Below are 20,573 nucleotides of genomic sequence, written 5' to 3' on the forward strand. Positions count from 1 at the left end.
ACCTTTGTCTGCAGCATAGGCACTACCCTTGTAGACCTAAAACCACGACCTGTTGCTTGACTGCACCTCCAACCAGGGATCACAGCAACTAGACAAGGAAGTAAAGACTCTTGCACGAAGAGTTCAGCCACGTTCATGGTGACCTAAACTGAGCATATTTTGGAAGCTCCTTTGCTGCTCTAGTTTTGTTATTTACAATTTGTGGTTTCAGTTTACCATTGTGTATTGGGGGAGAGTTTCCCGCAATTCCACCATGCACATGTGCATACTTCAGCATCTGAAATTCTGACAGACCCATGGATTTTGCAATTAGGGGGGTTGTGGCGCATGACTAGGCGGGAACAAGTCCTACCTCCCCTACCCTCCTGCTGATTGTTTAGAGGGATTTAGGGGCAGCTTGCAAAACTTGTGCAAGCCTTGGCCAAGTGGCCCACCTTTGTCTGCAGCATAGGCACTACCCTTGTAGACCTAAAACCACGACCTGTTGCTTGAATGCACCTCCAACCAGGGTTGAGAGAAGTACCTCCTCTAGTGCGGTATCTAAGTCATTTGCAATCAAGCGCAACTTCAGGATTCCATTGTCAGAGAGTATTGAGACTATTGGTATCAATACTCGAGTACAATGCTGGGAGGCCTAGGAAGGGGGGCGTAATGGGATACTTGTCATCCACTATAAAACCATGGTACCAAGGGAGAAAGAAGACTAGATGGGGCCCAAGGTAAAATAGGCTTTGCTCCACCAGTGCCTGAGTGGTGGTGGAAAATCAGGCTGAGCACGAGCAACGGGAGGGGATTGGAGCTGGTAGAAGTATGTGGCATGGTGCTCTGCACTGTGGCATCTATATTTGTGAAAGGCAGAATAGAATCAAACACATCACAGGCTTCCAGTGAAGGCTGTGTTTTACAGTCCAGTCAAGGTAAAGGGGCATGCTCAGCAAAAACCATGTTCCTACTGACAATCACCTTGCCTGTGCTAGGCTAAAACAACTTGTAACCTTTGCTTTGAGAGCTGTAGCCAATGAAGATGCATTTGACAGCCTTATCATCAAGCCTATGCCTCAACTGAGAGGGTACATGCACATACGCAAGAGACCCAAACCTTACGACCTGTCCATGCTTCATAGGGAGTTATGGTCTTCATGTCTTCAATGCCCGAGTGGGCACTCGGTTGAGCACATAGTTGGCCACATAATTGCATCCAACTAGAATGTATTGGGCAAAGACTCTCCCTTAAGCATGCACCTGCCCATTTCCATTTCTGTTCTATTCTTGCGCTTGGCAAGTCCAATTTGTTGCAAAGTATAGGCCAAAGCAGAAATTCCCAGGACAAGTACTCACCCCACCTGTCAACACGGAAGGTCAATAGTTTCTCCCTACTATCGTTCTCTACCAAGGCAATCCAATGGTTGAAGCAAGAGAAGACATCTAACTTCAGCTTCAAGGGATATATCCAAGTGAATCTGGTAAAGTCGTCTATTAAAGTAACAAAGTAATAGTACCCCCCACGTGATGCTGTCCGCATCGGTCCGCACACATCACTATGTATGAGATGCAACTTCCTGGATGCACCAAGGGTCCCGTCCTTGGGGAATGGAATCCTATGCGTTTTGCCCAACAAGCAGCCCTCGCACACATGTTTTTTAAGTGCATGCATGGGTGAAAGATCTATGACCATGTCATGTGAATGCATCTTCACCAAACTGCTGAAGTTGAGATGTCCCAATCTCTCATGCCATAGATGTGTATCAGAAATGACAGATTCAGCCACAGCATTAGCTTCTATAGCAGCCTGTTGTGCATATACGTCAAGATGATATAGCCCTCTATCAAGTGTTCCTAGAAGTACAATATAGTTGTCGTGCCGACTATCATAATCAGGACAGCGATAACCATCAAAAAGAACTCTGAAGCCATGTGTGGAGATGGCTGAGATAGAAATCAGATTCTTTTTTATACCTCGAATTCCACAATGGAATGGTGTCACCTAACACTATAGTAACAAGCACTTGACCAATCCCTTTCATGAGATATGCTACATTATTTGCACAAGTGACAGTGCCCCCTTTGGAACACCACTCAATGTGTGAAAAAGATTTTTGCAGGCTTGGAAGCACCACTATCAAAGTACCAGTTTGAGGCAGAATCTGAGGCTGCAAAAGCTGAATCATGCAAAGTAGGATGATAATGACACTCCACAATAAATGCCCGCTCATCATGAGCAAGATTGGCTGCCTCTGTATTTGTGACATTAGCAGCAGCTGAAGTATTTGTGACAACAAGACCTTGCTCTTGTGGCTGTCCCTGCTTCTTCTTCTTGGAAGGAATACACTTCCTGCAATAATTTCAGCATTTCTTCTTCTTCCCATCAGCAAGAGAGGAAGAGGATGAGGTACCACATGTAGGTTTGGGCTTGCTGTAATTTTTCCCCCCCTTTTCCTTTGCCCCTATGATCAGTAGCAAAGGCTTAATCTGCATGAGTAGAAGCAGCCCTGTTTTGACGACTCTGCTCTTCCTACAGAAGTAGGGAAACAAGCTAATCAAAAGAATAGTGGTTGGGGTTACCCATGGCCACTAGTCTAAGCGTTGTAGCAAATCCTTGATATGAGTGCAACGAGGCCAGAGTTGCTTATTTGCGCAGGTAGCTTGACACTGTTAAGATGAATGAAGGGGGCAGCATGGATGCCTATTTGACACTTCAGAGAGCAGCTCGTCAATGTTGATGAGATTGTACCAGACTCACAGGTTGTGTCCACCACACTCAATGGACTCCCCCGCCATCCTTCATCCACCCCCTCGCGACCCCTCAGCTACTCCAACTCCTCCCTCAAGGCCATACCCTATCGAATGTCAAGCATAGTAGATATTGGAGGTCCCTAGAAGAGAGGTCATGAGGGACCCAATGGCTGGTGAGGCTATGGTGGTATAAGATCAAAGATAGAACGTTGGCGGCTATCTTTTGGTGTGGACCGGTCTGGCTGTGGCCCTGCCCCTAACAAGGGCCACCGTAACTCCTGTAGGTCACACCCCGGGCCTGAACATAGAAGGGGTGTCTCCAAGCATGACCTGTGCGTCCTCCCTCTATTGGGTGTGTACTGTCGTTGGCTTTGGATCTCTACCTCGCCGCCTACCCATGGAACGGTGGTCTGTGCGATCTGGGCAGAAGAACTATGTTATCATGCTCTAAGATGAGTCTACCTGCGTGCCACTTTCCTATCTCTGTAATCTGAGTAAGCGAAAGCAATGCTAACCGCCTCATGGAGGAAGGTGACTAAGCATCCCTAATCTAGATAAGAAAGGAAGAGAGCTAGTCACCTGGCATGTTCCTATATTTCAATAATGCTGGTTTTCTAATACAATAGTATTCCACAATCCTAGACGGGGCCAAAATGGACCCTAGAAGACAAATTGACTATTTTATCTCTCCTTTAACAATTAGGAGGTACCTTTCTATAAAATAACCAAGTACAAGTGATCCAAAACGGTCAATAATAGTCAAAACATACGTAGAAATCCCGAAAACCATTGAATGTGCCAAACTCAGCCAAAAGAATGGGCTAAGTGTGTAGAGCTCAAGGCTTTGCCACTGAATCTTCCACATAGACACTTAAACATACACTTCCCACGTCAATCTCGTCAATAACTTAATATCACAATCAAGAGCTGGTAGCAGAACATTGTAGAAGCATCAAGGCAGAGAAACTCCGAACAGGTGCCCAAACAATAAAATCGTCAAGTAGGAAGTGATGGATAGTTGTAGCAAAGGTACAACAAGGAAGAAGAAAAGCTAGGAAGACAACTGCAGATGTGTATTACAGCAACAATCAAGTTCAAGAAGGTGCAACTGAAGTGACATTACATGACTATGAAGTCTCTTACTTAAACCTTAGCCTAGTCAACTCATGGGTCAACTTTATGTTAGAAGATTTAACTTATTAAAATGAAATAATAGTACTGGCACACTCACTAGAAGCCATACCACGAGTTAACCTGTCAAAGCCCCCTCGATCATATGGGTGAAGTACTCTGGGAACATCTTAGAGATAGGGAAATAATGCCATGGTTCCACATGTTCATCGAAAAGGATATAGCAACCTATGAAAGTACAAGGATGGAAAAATCACGTAACAAATAGAATTAAGTGTAAAAAGCTTGCCGAGAAGCTTCAAACTTGAGTTGTGGAAGCGCCTTGGTGAAAATATTTGCCAGATTTCATTGTGTCGGTACATAAGACAAGTAAATATCCCATATTGACAATCCCTCTCTCACATAGTGATAATGAACCTTAAGGTGTTCCTTAAGGAAATCCGTTTACATGTCAAGCTGGTGCAATTGCCGATGATGATGGGCCGCTATGGCAACGATGCAACAGATTGTACCTCAAAATCAATGCCCTGCTGCTGAGCATAGACCTTTGCAACAAGGGGGGCTTGATGGCAGTCAACACTACCATCATCCTTCCTCTTGAGTTTGTATACCCAATTTGTGCCTACAGCAAATTGCCTTTAGGCAAGTCACACTACCATCATCCTTCCTAGAGTTTGTATACCCAATTTGTGCCTATAGCAAATTGACTTTAGGCAAGTCACACAACTCCCACCTGATGAACTGAATCTAGCTCAGATATCATAGCATCCATCCAATCTTTGCTCTATGTGACTTTTAAGCTTAGTGTGTCTTAACCTAGGATTTTAGGGCTTGTTGACACCGCTTTATAATCTCATTCTTGCAACTTCATTTCAATGTTTTTTCTCCCTCCACCATCTCCACCTCTCACAATATAAAACAGTTCGCAATAAGGGCTTGCACTGAGTCCATGTGTGCTTATGTTGATGTGGTTGATTTTTAAGAAAGATCTTAGATTTTCAGTCTTGCCTTGGCTATAAGCGAGAGCTTGTGGAGACAAGATAAACTTATGCACTCTTTTGCAGAAGTTCAAAGCTGGTGGCAAGCTTAGTAAATGTGAACATAAACAAGGGCTACAATGTCCTATAGGTTCCAATCAAAGTGTGGAATGTTTCATCCCTGAACAAATGCTCTTTCATGAGATAGCAGTTCTCTAGGGTGTTCTCTCATACTGTGGTTAAAATCTGTATTGTGTACAGCATGGGTTATTTCAAATTTAATTTCTCTGAAATTCTCTAAGACCTTAAAAAGGTTCTTGATAGGATGACCTATAGTAACACTATCAGCAGGTTGAAATATCAACTAAAACTTCATGCCTGAGCTCTTAATGGAAAAGCGAAACCAGTAAATATCGAACACATGATAGTCACCACAAGATAAATCCATCAAGTGCACTACACATATACTAGGGATAGCTACTATGGCATCCCCATCAATGTCAAAGCAGGTGCAGACAGTTGATAGAGCTATTTTTTTTGAAATAAACAAGAAGCAAGTAGGAATATGAGTAGTAATGGAACAAATGAACCTAAACGGCACAATGACACCAGGCACCTTGAAAAGAGTAAGGATGAAAGAAGAAAAAAGATGCTGAAACAATGGCAACCTTGGAGGAGATGCATATATAGTACTCAAAACACTTCTAGAGAAGCCAAAATTGAGCTTTATATGGCTTGCCTGGAAATGCAGGTCAGACTCAAGCATGAAGGTAGCCTGCTGACCTATCAAACAATTTCAGATACCACACCTTTAAAAGGTAACCAGCTGGGCCTATGCACTGCTACCAAGCACAAACCAATAGAACAACAACCGTGCTTGCACCAAATTTCTCAACGTCACTTCACATGCCATTTGGCTCTTGAGGCTTATCAAATGCTCTGCAGTCATGGCTCTATCTCTAACCAATAAGTGGATCACACGGAGAAATGAGGAAGTCCAAATTCCTTGAAAGTGGAGAGACTGACAATCCCAAGATCCTGGTTATAAGATTCAAATAAGAATGACAAGTTCTTACTTTTTTGCACTATCAGAAAAATAGTTGTTCGACCATATCGAAATGATACTAATACTATCATCTCATTGTTATATCTTTGCAGATATCTACTGCAGAAAAATCAAGGGTAAGATTCCCTTCAATAATGTTTTCAGAAGATGAATTGATCATGTGTTGTTGAAAAAAGGTCTTACCATTAGCAAGAGAGAAATCCACACATGAATACCATGTTGCTTTCTAAATATGTAGACTTCTCCCACCGCAGTTATGATATTTGTTGTGTTCTTCAATATGGTGACCATAGCAATATTCATGTGCTTTAAGCTGCCAAGAAAGACTTAAATTAATGCTTGAGTAATTATGATCTTGAAACAAAACTTAATGTATCAATCCCTTGTTAAATACCCAATCAATTTATTAACACTAAAAATCCTTAAAACATGCTTGTCCTCATCAGGCTCCTGAAGTCAGGGAAAGAAGATTGTCATTATATAATGATGATATATTACCTGAATATGCTGGAAAGTAGCATTCCAACAAAAATCAGATTTACTGGGAACCATATGCCCACAAGTTTCCAGCTAAATGGTTCAGTTGCAACAATACCACATGCACTCAAGGTGTAGACAGTTAAAACGCTCACTAGATTCTGCACAGAACCAAATTAAAAATCTTAGTCTAGGAGATGGCTGCATAAGCACATAAATTTCAGTATTGATTTTACATTGTTGGTTCCCTAGGTAGACAGAGCAAAGGTGAAAAAGACACTTGGCCGCTAATGGAGAAAGAACCTGATAGAACATAAAAGATATTCCAGCTTCCAGATTGTATCCAGATAGCACGACTTTGTTAAGCAGAACCATACTGCATGAGCAGAGACAATATGCCGCCCCTGAAATGACTGCCTTCCTTTGTACCATAGAGACATAATTACGTTTGGATACAAGTTGTACAGCACCCTCTTCCACATCCTTTGGCAATTCTTCAGTTTTATGTCCTGATAGAGTACTGCAAAGAAGACAAGGTATGCACAGTCAAACGTTATACAACACATTTAGGATATGCACCACCACCCTGCAAACTGTCCACAATTTCCAGCTTAAACCATAAATCACCCATCCACACTCTCGCATACACATCCATTAAGCTGCTTACAAGGCTCATATAAGGATTGCACATTCAATCATACTCTCTCCTTTAAAACACGACTTATTAATCCATGTCCGTTGCTCTTTCTCTAATGGGCCTCAAACCTGCACAGCTCTTCCTATTGGTAGTCCCTTCTAGCAAGACAATCCAAGAAAGTAGTAATGAGCACTTCCAAGCAACCAACGAGCTCCACAAACAAAACCTGTAACAACAACATGCAAAGGTCTTTGTACTATTATGTGCCATTATCCATATGGAGTGTTAAGTAAGTTTTAGTGAGGTTTTTTGTAAAGCCTCCTCTTCTATGGAGTCGAGCGGGACGTGGGGGAGCACAAGGGCTTCCCGGCATGACTCCTTTCACGCCCATTGGGTCATCAGAGCCCAAAGCTATGTATTTAAATGTGTTGACCAGGGGGTTATGTTCCCATGGTAGGAGGGAGTGGTGTTAGGTATAGTCCCGTGGTATGGCCTTGTAAGCTAGTACTAGTTAGTTCTGGCCCTATTAGTTCATCTTCAGTCAACTCTTATAACAAGTTGACGAGACTAGGGTTTAGGGTTAGCCTTCAAAGGTTACACTTTCACTTCAATTGTACTGTTGTGTGGCAATAGACTGTCAGTTCGACTTCAACTCTTGCTTCCTTGCACTCACATTTCTGCTCCCTTGCTCCCACACAACATAGGGGGAGCAGAGCAAATTTCTAGCCTTACGTTGTGCTCCCCCAAGCTGTGTGGAGCATTTTTGTCACAAGAAAGTCTCAGCCACTAGTCAACTTGTTGAGCAAGCTTCCTGCTCAGACTCCTGCTTTCTGGTACTCTAGGAGCAACCTCTCTGCTGTCACTCCTACTAAAGCATTTCTGAGCTGCCTCTCTACTATGCGACTCCTTTCAGAGCTGCCAGGAATCACTCTTTTGGAGATGTCTACTAGCCAATTCTTGTTCCTGCTGTGTTTCAAAGCTCTCTTGCAGCATTTTGGAGCTGTTTTGCTCCATTCCAGGCTGAAGAGTGCACCAACGGTAGTGTTTTGCGGCTGAGAAAAGGCTAGGATTGGCTCGGAGGCGTTAGCAGTCATTTGGAGCTGTTTTGACTACTGGTTGTCTCAGTTTTTGAGCTCTTGCCTCTGTTCTATTGATTCAATCATGTTCGATCCGTCTAGGCCGGAACAGCACAAAACACAGATGCAGCAGCACCAAAACATCCCTGAGGTGACATGGAGATGTTACCATTACAGCTATTTTGCCTACTGATTGCCTCGGTTTTTGAGCTCTTGCCTCTGCTTTGAGGTCGATTTCAGCTATGTTTTACACTCGGGGCAGTTCAGCACTGTTTTCTAGGGTTTGCAGCCTGGCTATCACCTCTCATAGCTGTTTTGGTGCTGTTGCATCACTTTTCCAGCCTGGACTGCTCTGTTGCACCAGCTGTGAACAGATGGAGCTTAGTTTTGCTGAACGAAAACTGCAGCTGTTGATGGTTGACTGCTATCAACTCTACCGCCTTTCTTTATGGTCTGTACACCCAGTTGCCGTCTTGTGTACACATCCGATTTGGGCACTCAATCTATGCAAGCTATTGACCTGTGTGGTCAGAATCAGCCATTTGTATTTGCCTTAGTGCAATCATTTGATTACTCTGTTTACTTTCGGTTCCTTGCAGTGGCGCCTCGGCTGCAATGGCAAACAATGACCTCTTTGGCATGCTTGCTCCTGAAGACAAGCTTGATGGCACCAACTACCCCTTATGGCCATACATGATTCGTCATGTGTTGATGGTCAAGAATTTGTGGAATATCATTGTAGGGTTTGAAGTGAGACCTCCGTCATAGATATGCCACTGCACCTGTCACTATAGTGGTGGTAATGTTGTTGACTCTTTGTCTTCCGTGACTACTGCTCCATTGCCTCCAACTCAAGGACAATCAGATGAGATGGCAGGGATGCTCAAGCTCATGCTTTGATTGCATTGTCAGCTAAAAGGGTGATAATCCCTCACACCAGGGCTTGCCGAACTGCAAGAGATGCTTTAGATAACTAGCCTCTTTGTATAAGATACACAATGAAACAAGGGTTGTATATTTGCAGAAGCAGTTGGACTCCTTGAAGATAGATGAGAGATAGGCAGATTTGTCCACCATACTTGGTGGACTTCTTGACTCGTATCAAGGGTCTGCAACCACATTGAGGTTGGTAGCCATGGGCAATCCCAACCATTGCAGCTTTGACCAGCTAGTCGCTTTAGTGTTGCAGGAAGAGCAAAGCTGTGCTAGCTAGAATAACTCTATTTCAAAAATTCAGGCATTTCCTACACATCATAAGGGTATTGCAAAAACAGCAAAGCCTTGGGGGAAACCCAAGCATAATTGGGGCAATACTTCGAATGCCAACAAGAATGCAGATAAGAAAAAGATAGCAACTATTGCAGAAAAAAAAATCATGATATTTACAAATGCCGAAAGTGCGTAGAAACAAAGAAGAGAAAAGCAATCTAGCCTCACGGTTACTGATGCTTCATCTTCCCATGAGAAGGATGTTGCTCATCATGATTAGGCTTTTGTTGTTACATGCCAACACAAACCTTCTATTCATGATTCATGCATGGCTGTTTCTGGTGCATTGAGCACTTGGTATTTTGACAGTGATACTTCTAAGCACACTACTTCATTGCAAGCAATTGTTTCTTTCTTTGCATGATTCACTGAAGGGGGGCACTGTGACTTGTGCCAATAATGCATCCTATGCCGTGAAGGGCATTGGCCTAGTTGAGTTCATTGTAGCATCAAGTGATCATATCTCTCGTCAGGATGTTTTGTATATTCCAACAATAAAAAAGAACCTCATAAATATACCTTTGTCAAACTAGAGTATATCCAATCATACAAAAATTCATATTTTTGTTGTTCTAAAGTAATTTTAAGCTGTTCAAGCTTCTGCACCCGCGTAACCTAATTCGACATAATTGAACAACTGATCACTGTTGGAAAGGTCACCTCCCCATCTGTAAGCCCCCATATGAGGAGAGCATGGGGGAGGGAGACCTAGGGCAGTACCCAACAGGAAAAGAGAGAAAGGGGCTACCACATAGACAGCATCATGGCTGGCATGAGGGCAGCACATCTAGAACTGTTAAGGGCCAGGAAAGTACGGAGCAGAAGCAAGACAGTCTGGGACAGATTGCGGAGGATCTAGGACATGGAGGCGCACTGTTTGCAGAGGCGCAGACATGGCAGGGAGTGCAGGCTCAGATCTGCAGCAAGGAATGTGACTGTCAGTGGGCAGGTGGCAGGCCTTTTATAGGCTGCATATTTGCATTGAATGGAGGGCCAAAAGCCCTGGAAGTTTGGGCCATAAAAGGCCTGACTTGTGAGCCCTTTAAGGGCGGTTTTTACAGACTGAGTCGGTTTTTTAGTGCAGGCCTTGGGGCCTATATAAGGAGGCCATTCAGGCCTCATTTCCACATCATCTGGAGCAGCAATTCCATCAGCAGAAAGAGCAGCAGCAGGGCTACCTTTGGGCCTACAGTCAGGAGGAGAAAGAAGTGCCTTGTGCTGCAGACTTAGCTTGCAGGAAGCTGCCCACCTAGACTGGTTTCCAGACAGCAAGGTGGAGAAGATCATTCTATACGGAAAGTCTACTCACGCTCGAGGTGGAGCACGTGGACTCTAGTCTAGAGATAGCCAGCAGATAGGAGAAGGACTTTGTGGTAAGATCAGAGGACCACACCATTGGTGGGACTCTGGATCTGTCTCTCTTGTATTGTGTCCATAGTTGTGGATGGAAATATATTATATGGTGGTTTCTCTATCTAGTTTGGTTCATTGTCTATTGATGAGTCTGCACACCTATTGAATGCACATAAGTAAAGAAGTTTGTGATTCCACACCCACACCGCACACTGTGTGAGCTCCTGGGCATTATTTCCGCTGCGTGTACCCTCTGTTGGGTATTTTCTAACATGGTATCAGAGCCCAAGTAGGAGGCTCACAGGTGTGGGAGCCTGAAGGCAGGGACCTTGCTGAAGGACGACCCTGATTCAGAAGCTCTAGGGAATCGACTTCCACGACTGGAGGATTGTGCCCTTGCGAGAAGGAGGGTGACTCAGGTTCAGTCAGGTGCGTTCAGAGTTCTGGTTTACTGCAATTGAGTTTGGTTGACTTTGCTGAGTGGTATATACAGCAGAGATGTCGACAGCTACAGCCTCTTCAGCCCCTGCTATCCCTTCCTCCTCCTCCAGTTTTCTCTCTTTCACTATCCCTAACTTTGGAGAGTCTGGGAACCTGGACGGGACTAATTACCCGATCTGGAAAGTGAAGATCCGGAGTCATTTAGTGGCTCGGAAGTTGTGGAAGCTGACCACGGGAGAGAAGTCGAAGCCGGAAGACATGGTGGACAGTAAAGGGAAGGTACTCATGGCAATAGACAGAGAAGAGCTTGAAGCTTGGGAAGAAAGAGATGCCCATGCCCTGGCAATAATCATAGGGACTACGGCGGACTCTGTTCTTCCGCATATCCAGCTGGCCGAGACGTCAGTAGAGGCGTGGGCCACCCTGAAGGATCTGTACGAGATAGATAATACCTCCCGGATCGTGCTTCTTCAGCATCAACTCTACAATCTTGATATGGAAGAAGGCGATACGGTGCATGATCATCTGACGAAGGTGAAAGTGGTGCGGGATCAGTTAGCAGCGATTGGTCAGAAGACAGACTCATGCCATCTGGCCTTGATGGTACTGAGGAGATTGCCTCAGAGTTTCAAGAGCTTTGTTACAGCTGTGACAGCAGGCCAGAGGACCAAACCTCTGACATTTGAGGAGTTGTGTCCATTACTGCTTCAGGAGGAAGCTCGGGAGAAGCTCTACAATGAGGACAAAGACGACAAGGCGATGCTGGTGAAGGATTCCGCAGGTAAGGGAAAGGGCAAGCCTAACAGTGGCAAGTCCAATAGAGATGACTCTGATGACGAGGGAACTTCGAAGAGGAAGCACAAGAAGAAGTGTTTCTATTGTGATACGCCCGGACATTTTGCAAAGGACTACAGAAAGAAAAAGGCGGATTTGAAAAACAAACAGGAGTCTGACCCAGATTCAGAGGGAAAGGCCAAAGCTAATGTGGTAATCGAAGAATTGTTCCTGGTGACATCACCGAGTGTTACCGAGGTCAGGTATGTTGATCCCGAAATCATAGTAAGGATGTCTGACATAGAGATTTGGGTCGACGAGGAGTCAGATGCCTTTGTGAAGGTGAAGGACAGTATGGAGTGCTTGGTACCTTCCAGGTGTGTAGCTGTTGACACTGACACGAGGGTGAATTCCATGGAAAGCCCTAGGGTCTCATGGTCAGATGGATGCTGAACTTCAGAAGGGGACAGTACAGGATTACACAGGATCTTGGCGGGTGCCTCATTAAGGTACAGGGTTTGCTTTCAGAGCGAACATTCAGGCAGTACAACAGTCTGGTATGTATTTGATATTCTGCATTTGAGCCTTTATAGCATGCTGTGGGGAGATTCTGCTCTTCATTTGTCTCAGGTAATAAGAGATTGGAAGGAATTGGCCTTCTTCGAAGGCAGAAGGGGAAGTATTTGTGCTTCTTCAAATCTCGGACGCAGATTGCTAGAAGGTGGTGGACAAAGAGTACTGAAGCCAGAAGAGTACCTGCTTGAGAACTCAGCGAGAGTTCATGGTCCAGATTATCTGGAAATATTCATTGGTTGCAGACCTTGCCAAAGGAAGGACGGGTTGAAACAGACCCTCAGAGCATGGTGCCTGGAAGACTCCAGGTTGTTCACTCATTATGAGGGGGACGACTGGAAGATCGTGACGGCTGGGTTGCTCAAGTTCAGAGGCGGGAATGCGACTGAAGGAGGTGGTGCCAGGAGGTGCTACCAAAGATGGACCTGTGTACCAGGATGGTGTGCGGAAGCGGAACCGGACCTGGTGGAGCAGGAGCCACTGGATGAAAAGCCAGGAAAAGATTTCGACACCGAAAGGTTCCAGAGGACTACGACCAGGGAGTTACTGGAGCATCTTCATCGACATGTTGGCATTGGGGTGAGATGTGTCGGTGAGAGGGGGTGTTGGAAAGGTCACCTCCCCATCTGTAAGCCCCCATATGAGGAGAGCATGGGGGAGGGAGACCTAGGGCAGTACCCAACAGGAAAAGAGAGAAAGGGGCTACCACATAGACAGCATCATGGCTGGCATGAGGGCAGCACATCTAGAACTGTTAAGGGCCAGGAAAGTACGGAGCAGAAGCAAGATAGTCTGGGACAGATTGCGGAGGATCTAGGACATGGAGGCGCACTGTTTGTAGAGGCGCAGACATGGCAGGGAGTGCAGGCTCAGATCTGCAGCAAGGAATGTGACTGTCAGTGGGCAGGTGGCAGGCCTTTTATAGGCTGCATATTTGCCTTGAATGGAGGGCCAAAAGCCCTGGAAGTTTGGGCCATAAAAGGCCTGACTTGTGAGCCCTTTAAGGGCGGTTTTTACAGACTGAGTCGGTTTTTTAGTGCAGGCCTTGGGGCCTATATAAGGAGGCCATTCAGGCCTCATTTCCACATCATCTGGAGCAGCAATTCCATCAGCAGAAAGAGCAGCAGCAGGGCTACCTTTGGGCCTACAGTCAGGAGGAGAAAGAAGTGCCTTGTGCTGCAGACTTAGCTTGCAGGAAGCTGCCCACCTAGACTGGTTTCCAGACAGCAAGGTGGAGAAGATCATTCTAGACGGAAAGTCTACTCACGCTCGAGGTGGAGCACGCGGACTCTAGTCTAGAGATAGCCAGCAGATAGGAGGACTTTGTGGTAAGATCAGAGGACCACACCATTGGTGGGACTCTGGATCTGTCTCTCTTGTATTGTGTCCATAGTTGTGGACGGAAATATATTATATGGTGGTTTCTCTATCTAGTTTGGTTCATTGTCTATTGATGAGTCTGCACACCTATTGAATGCACATCAGTAAAGAAGTTTGTGATTCCACACCCACACCGCACACTGTGTGAGCTCCTGGGCATTATTTCCGCTGCGTGTACCCTCTGTTGGGTATTTTCTAACAATCACCACTTGGACAAAAATTCAAAGAACTGCAAGGTGATAGAAAAATACACCTTTGTAAGACTAGAATATATCCAATCGTACAAATTCATATTTTTGTTGTTCTTAGTAATTTTTACCTGTTGGGGCTTCTGCACCCACGTATACAGTTGAACAGCTGATCACCACTTGGACGAACATTCAAAGAATTTGCATGTCCGCTAAGGTGATAGAATAATATACCTTTGTAAGACTAGAATTTATCCAATCGTACTTTTTGTTGTTCTAAAGTAATTAGCTGTTGGGGCTTCTACACCCGCGTAAAATATTTCGATATAATTGAACAGATGATCACCACTTGGACGAACATTCAAAGAACTTGCATGTCCGCTAAGGTGATAGAAAAATATAGGTTTGTAAGACTAGAATATACCCAATCGTACAAATTCATATTTTTGTTGTTCTAAAGTAATTGTTACCTGTTGGGGCTTCTGCACCCGCGTAAGATATTTCGATATAATTGATCAGATGATCACCACTTGGACGAAAATTTAAAGAATTTGCATGTCCACCAAGGTGATAGAAAAATATACCTTTGTAAGACTAGAATATATCCAACAGTACAAAGAACCTCATATCCATTCCAGCCAATGCTACATCTGGATATAGAGTTATCTTTGATGGTTACCGCTGTGCCATCTAGGATTTTAGAAATGGCAACACCATTGTCATTACTAGAACATTGTCTAGGGATCTATATAGACTTGATGCCTATGACGGAGAGACAGACCCTGCAGTACTTATAGGGGAGGACTTGCAAACACTCTTTGATGGCATGAGCATTTTGGGCATCTAAATTATTATTACGCTCAACTAACGTACAACAAATTCGCATATATATGATCACTGTCAATCACAGGTGCAAGCACACATATTATCCTCCAAGCCGATTCTCGGTGGTAGCAAGCTCTCAGAATCCCAATCATACGTGAAAGCTCCTGCTTGCAAAATCCACCAAGCCCCAATTCCCTAGATGAATCTAGTATGCCACATGTCTTCATTACCTCTTAAATGCATCTTTTCTATCCCTCTCCTCTTGGGATACCATTATTCACTTGCCCCTAGGCACATTACACATTTAATGCATTTAAGACCCATAGCCTTAGACCCATCTAGTCAGTGCCTTATCACCCTCTTTAGACATCAGCGTCCTCGATGATAAAGTCTGGGAACAGTCTCTGTAACTGGTATACGGATTCCCAGGTAGGTTTTGATAGAGGTAAACCATGCCATGCAATCAACACCGTGGGTATCTTTCGATTGCGTACTTGCATTGTTCCTCGGTCCAGGATTCTTGTTGATTTGCGTTCTGCATTATCCTCTATCTCCTGAAACAAAACAACACCCTTGATTAGTGAGTCACTTGCATGCAAAAATTTCTTTAAACGAGAAACATGAAACACTGGGTGCACCTTACAACCTTGTGGTAATTCTAATTTATAGGCCACCTTGCCTATTCTTACGGGCCACAATATCTGGGTGAGAACTTGGCACACTCTCCTACAATCAAAGACTTAGAGTGCGAAGGAACTCTGAGAAAAACTTTTTCTCCTCCCTTAAATTCTCTAACGAATCTGTTTTCATCCGCATACGCCTTAGCTCTATCCATAGCTTGGCGGATGTTAGCTCTCGCAAGTGCTAGCATCTCCCGCATCTAAACCACAAAGTTCGCGGCACTAGACACTTTTTGAGGTACTCCAAATATAGTTGGATTTGCTGGTCTATAACCATAATTCAGCTCAAACGGATTGAACCATGTAGAGGAATGTTTTCTATCATTGTAAGCAAATTCTAACATTGGACTTGTCCCATGTATGTTGCCTCAATGGCACATATGCTCTAAGCATATCCTCTAAAATTTAGTTGATTCTCTCCATTTGACCATCCGTTTCTGGATGATCCCCACTACTCATTCCCAACTCAAGTCCTTAGTGTCTCAAATACTGCAGTCCAAAAATGACTGGATGTTTAATAAACAAATCCGACACTTGCGAGGCACTAACAAACTCTCTAGTTGGAATAAAGTGAGCCATCTTGGTAAGACGATCAACTACGACAAGGATAGAATCATATCCACCTTGTGTCATAGGCAGACCTACAATAAAGTCCAACAAAAGATTTGAGTATAAGTCCTGCGAATTTGTTGATTTTTGGCATCTCGTAGTATCATGTATCAGTATATTGTGCCATACACACCAAACAAAATGGTGCTACAGAATGCAAGAATAGCCTGAATTGCCTCACATTGATCAGACTACCACGGATCAAGCAGTAACTGAAGAGAGGGCTGTCATAAGACAACACGACACAATCCCTACATGGCTGTTAGACACATTGAGGACAGCAAACAACCGGAGCCTTTGTCTGGCCGCTCAAAGGCAGCCTCTCGTCACATGCAAGGACACTTAGTAGAGGTTGAATTGATTGCTACTGCTTGCAATAAAGACCCGCCGTGTCACAAAAGATGCTTTTGTTAGTGAAGATTGCGTGGATGTTATGAAATCTGAGGTAGACTCAATTCATCGGAAATGGCACTTCGGAGTTGTGTGATTTGCCTGAAGGCATGCGCTAAGACACCAAGTGGTATATAAAATCAAAAGGAAGGCTCATGGCAGTATTGACCGCTACAAAGCCCACAAAAGGCTATGCTCAGCAACAGGGCATTGATTCTGAGGAGACCTTTGCACCCACTTCATGCATTACTACCGTCAAGTGAGTCATTGCTATAGCAGCCCATCATCATTGGCAAGTGCATCAACTAGGCATTAAAACTGCTTTCCTTCAAGGAGATTTGAAGGAGTCAACGCAACATACTTGGTGGCCGTTTACTAACCAAGCAATGTCCATCAACCCTCAACTACCTACACACTATGACCAACCGATGTACATCTCATACCATGGGACACCCAATTGCATTAAAAAGTCCTCTCGTGGATGGCCAAAACAGAGACCAAAGATCCAAACAACAAACCCTTTTTGGGCATTTTCGACTATCTTCAACGAATCTCCCAACCTCCAATTTCCTCTTCATTTGCCACTTGTTCCCATCATTCTCCTGTGGAATTGTATTCTCCCCCAATCAACTACTCAAGAGCCTTTAACCCATAATCTCCTCCCCATGGAAAATTCCTTCCAAACTCTCCCCTTTGCATGACACCTTCCTACACGTCGTTAACTTCCTCCTCCTGTCACATATCAATGTGCTTAGTCTTGCCTCAACGTTGTATTGGCATCCACTTAGCCTTATCAGCGTTTCTTCTGGATTGTCTTGAGGTGTTGCTTCTTTCTTAGGCTTTGCCTATCAATCCTAATCAACCAGCCACCTATCTGATGTCACTCCCGCATAGCAGCCTATCGTTTCTCATATGAAGTATTTCTATCCATTATTTAGCTCTCACAGACAGCATACAAAGGTCTAATCACTCGCACGGATAGCTGACTGATTGGTAGATGACGAAGGGCTTCCCCTTGTTGTTCCCTTTATTTGGGTTTTCTCAATCTCACAGCAACCGCGCCATGTATTTATTTTTCTCCTTACCCAACATCAGCCTTGGGTATGGGTGCCCTTTTAGTGGCCCCACCCTCAGCTTTCATTTTTTTCAATCTCATAGGCCCTTCGGTCTTTCATAGACATTGATAAACTTTCTTTCTTTCTTTCTTCCTCAACCACATGCACATCAGGAAAAATGACAATGTATGCTTCTCTTCCAGTATGCTCTCATGCAATCAATCTGATTCGCGCTTAATCTTCTCTGAAATTAAACCTTCATGTTTGTCATACTGTGCAAGTTACTAGCTTCATACTATGGCCTTTCTTTTTGACTCCAACATTGCCTGTCAACCATTGCAATGCTCTTCCTCTCATCACCCGTTAGATATTGATACAAGATTTCCACAAGGCATTTTCCCAACTCCTAGCATCACTTCACATCAGTTACTGCTTCTAGATCCATTGCACCTATACTCATATTGCCTTCCCTGCCTTCCCACAAATCCATTATGGCTATGTGAATTGTTAGCTTCTCTCATGAATTCACTCGTGAAATCATTGGCATCAACCAAACTTCTACATCGTCATTGACAACCTCATTCCCGCGACAATTCTCAAGCTGCCTGCAAAACCCTTAAAGTCACGCCTTCATGCTGAGCCATGAGGTTTCCAATTTCCTTCCATGACCGATCTGCTGTCCTAACGAAGCCACCAAAAATGAAATGGGAATAAAATATTAACAATGTGGGATGCCAGAGGGAGAGTGAACAAACAAGTCCATTTTTTTATTGCAAGCTGCCTCATCCAACTATACACGGCGTTCCTTCTGTTCCCCTTGCTGATGTCACCCAACATCGTCCCCTTTTCTCCACCGTTCCTTCTCTCTCTGGGACGCTCCCCCAACCACCTTATCCACTAGACCCTTACTTCTTGCAACATGACCCTTACTTCTTTATTTATATCACACCTTAGCTTTTTACATTCTAACCACTCTAGGAACATGACCACCCGCCATGTTTGGTTCCAAATCTACGTGGAATGGGGCACATGCCCAAAAGACTCTACCTCCCTCTGGACTCCATAGCGAAGGTGCGTTTACAAAACCATGTTACAGCCTCCCGCAGCAGTGACACTCAAACTCCGCAAACAACCCCAAAAGCCATGAAATGAAATTTTCACATAACACTACATGTATCTAGGAGCGGTTCAACAGAAACCTGGTACTTGGGCGTGATTGACTAGAGGGCACGCTTCACTACCATGATTGGAAAGAGAATGTTTTCAGGCTCACTTTCAGCACGTGCATTCGAGGACCCTCCTTTTTTACTCTTTGGTAATACTGACGGCGCTTCAGCTTTCTAGGGTGCTAACCTCATAGGAGCATAGTGGGCAAGCTTAGAGAGACTGCAAATCATGATGCTCTCACATATGATTAATGGAAATAGACGCATCCCACACGATCAGAGGTGCCAACGCAACCCCCACACACAGAAGTGCCATTTCAGATTATCACATATCTGGATAGGGTCAGGGAGTATGGCATGATGTAGGCAGGAAAACAGACACTGCCATGGCAGGCCCTTTCAGTATCCATGCATGCCAGGACCAGGACAAGACTTGCAACTTGCCTCAAAGCAACAATCCTTCCTCATTTCACCTGCCCTTCACAGCGCTTCAGCACTGCTCCTGCTCTTAGCTCTCTTTCTAAGCAGGGCTCCATATGTGTGAGTTGATTGTCTCCGATTAGACAGCCCCTCGCCGTAATGCCTGCCTATCGTCTTATGCGAAGTTTAAGATACTACGCAAACGTGGTCATTCTCCCACTTTCTTATAGCGCGGCTGATTGCTGTACGCAAGCTCTTCTCCCCCTCCACTTGCCTCCCTCCCCGTCCCCAGATAACGAACCCAAACGCTCCCTTTTTTGCAAACCATTACAATCTCACGAGACAACGCACTGGACATATGTTTCGCTCAGGGGATTTTAAGCGTACTTTATAATTATCGACCCTGAGTTACACTCACGTTTGTCCGCGTCCCTTTTGCAAACCATAAAGAAGTTGACTCCGGTATGCTCCCATGAATCCCGCCGTGAAAGACTCCTTCTCGTCACCCTTCATTGTGGCAGCTCGTTGTCAAGGCATGCCAGCCCCCTTCCTCCGGTTTTCTTCGCCTCCGTCTCGTCGACTGCAGCGCGGCCCTTCCCAGCTTTGCATGCTCGTCATTTTCCAGACAAGAGGGCGGAAGGGTTGAGGCAATGAGGCGGGCTTGTACAACGAAGGAGAACTGGGTCGATTGTCTACAACACAAAGACGAGCATGGGCGGACAGATGGAAGCTTTTCCGCAAGCAAGGTCAGCTGGCTGCTCCCCACATGACGTTAGAGCATGCAAGCAAATACTAGCTACAAGGCTAGGCTGTAGGAATTGATTGAAAGTTTTGTTTTGGGGAAGCAGAGACTGTACAACGTACACTGAAGGACAGTTTGTCTGTCCCTGAGACATGCTACCGGATCCAGAGCCATTTTGCAAGCTCACAGCATTCGTACAGCATCTCGTGAATCATGATTCATCAGCATCTCCATCATCTTTGCTCATTGGATAACTCCTCCTCCAGCTTGGCCTTGGCCTTTGCTCTTGGTAGTATATTCACCTTGTAAGGCTTAGAGCCACTCCACACAAGCATGTAATGCTCAATTTGTGCATTAGTTCAAACTCTCTTAACAGCTCGAATAAGTTTGCTGCATTTATTACAGGTCTCAATGTTAGAACTTAGGCCCGCTGCACGCTCTGTTCATTATGCGCAACCACGAGTGATGGTTCGCGCAAACATCGAGCAAAACTGGTGGCGCTCAGTGCTCAAAAGTGGCGCTTGATTTTTGAAGGTGCCAAAACCAGCACCCGATCCGTGATTTCTGCAAGCTCCAATGCAAGCTTGCCATCTGGCTCTTGCCTAAGGCTC

The 20,573-nt window shown here is 44.7% G+C and overlaps 1 protein-coding gene across 3 annotated transcripts in view; it reads right to left on the reverse strand.

Moving 5' to 3' along the window:
• Window positions 1-20,242, reverse strand: part of LOC147892854 (GDP-mannose transporter GONST1-like) — an 83,569-nt gene extending 63,327 nt beyond the window's left edge. For 2 of the 3 annotated variants that reach the window (XM_087386904.1, XM_087386902.1), the window contains exons 1-4: window positions 19,639-20,074; window positions 6,688-6,904; window positions 6,406-6,545; window positions 6,091-6,220 (exon numbers count right to left, since the gene is read on the reverse strand). In XM_087386904.1, coding sequence (XP_087243030.1) covers window positions 6,091-6,220; window positions 6,406-6,545; window positions 6,688-6,904; window positions 19,639-19,733 — 582 coding nt within the window. In that variant the 5' untranslated portion in view covers window positions 19,734-20,074. The other variant, XM_087386903.1, reaches the window with a different exon arrangement.
• Between the last annotated feature and the right edge of the window lie 331 nt (window positions 20,243-20,573).

Source organism: Dipteris shenzhenensis, chromosome 16 (genome assembly GCF_047967505.1).
Source record: "Dipteris shenzhenensis isolate YYH24624 ecotype China chromosome 16, Dip_SZ_1.0, whole genome shotgun sequence".
Taxonomy (NCBI): Eukaryota; Viridiplantae; Streptophyta; class Polypodiopsida; order Gleicheniales; family Dipteridaceae; genus Dipteris; species Dipteris shenzhenensis.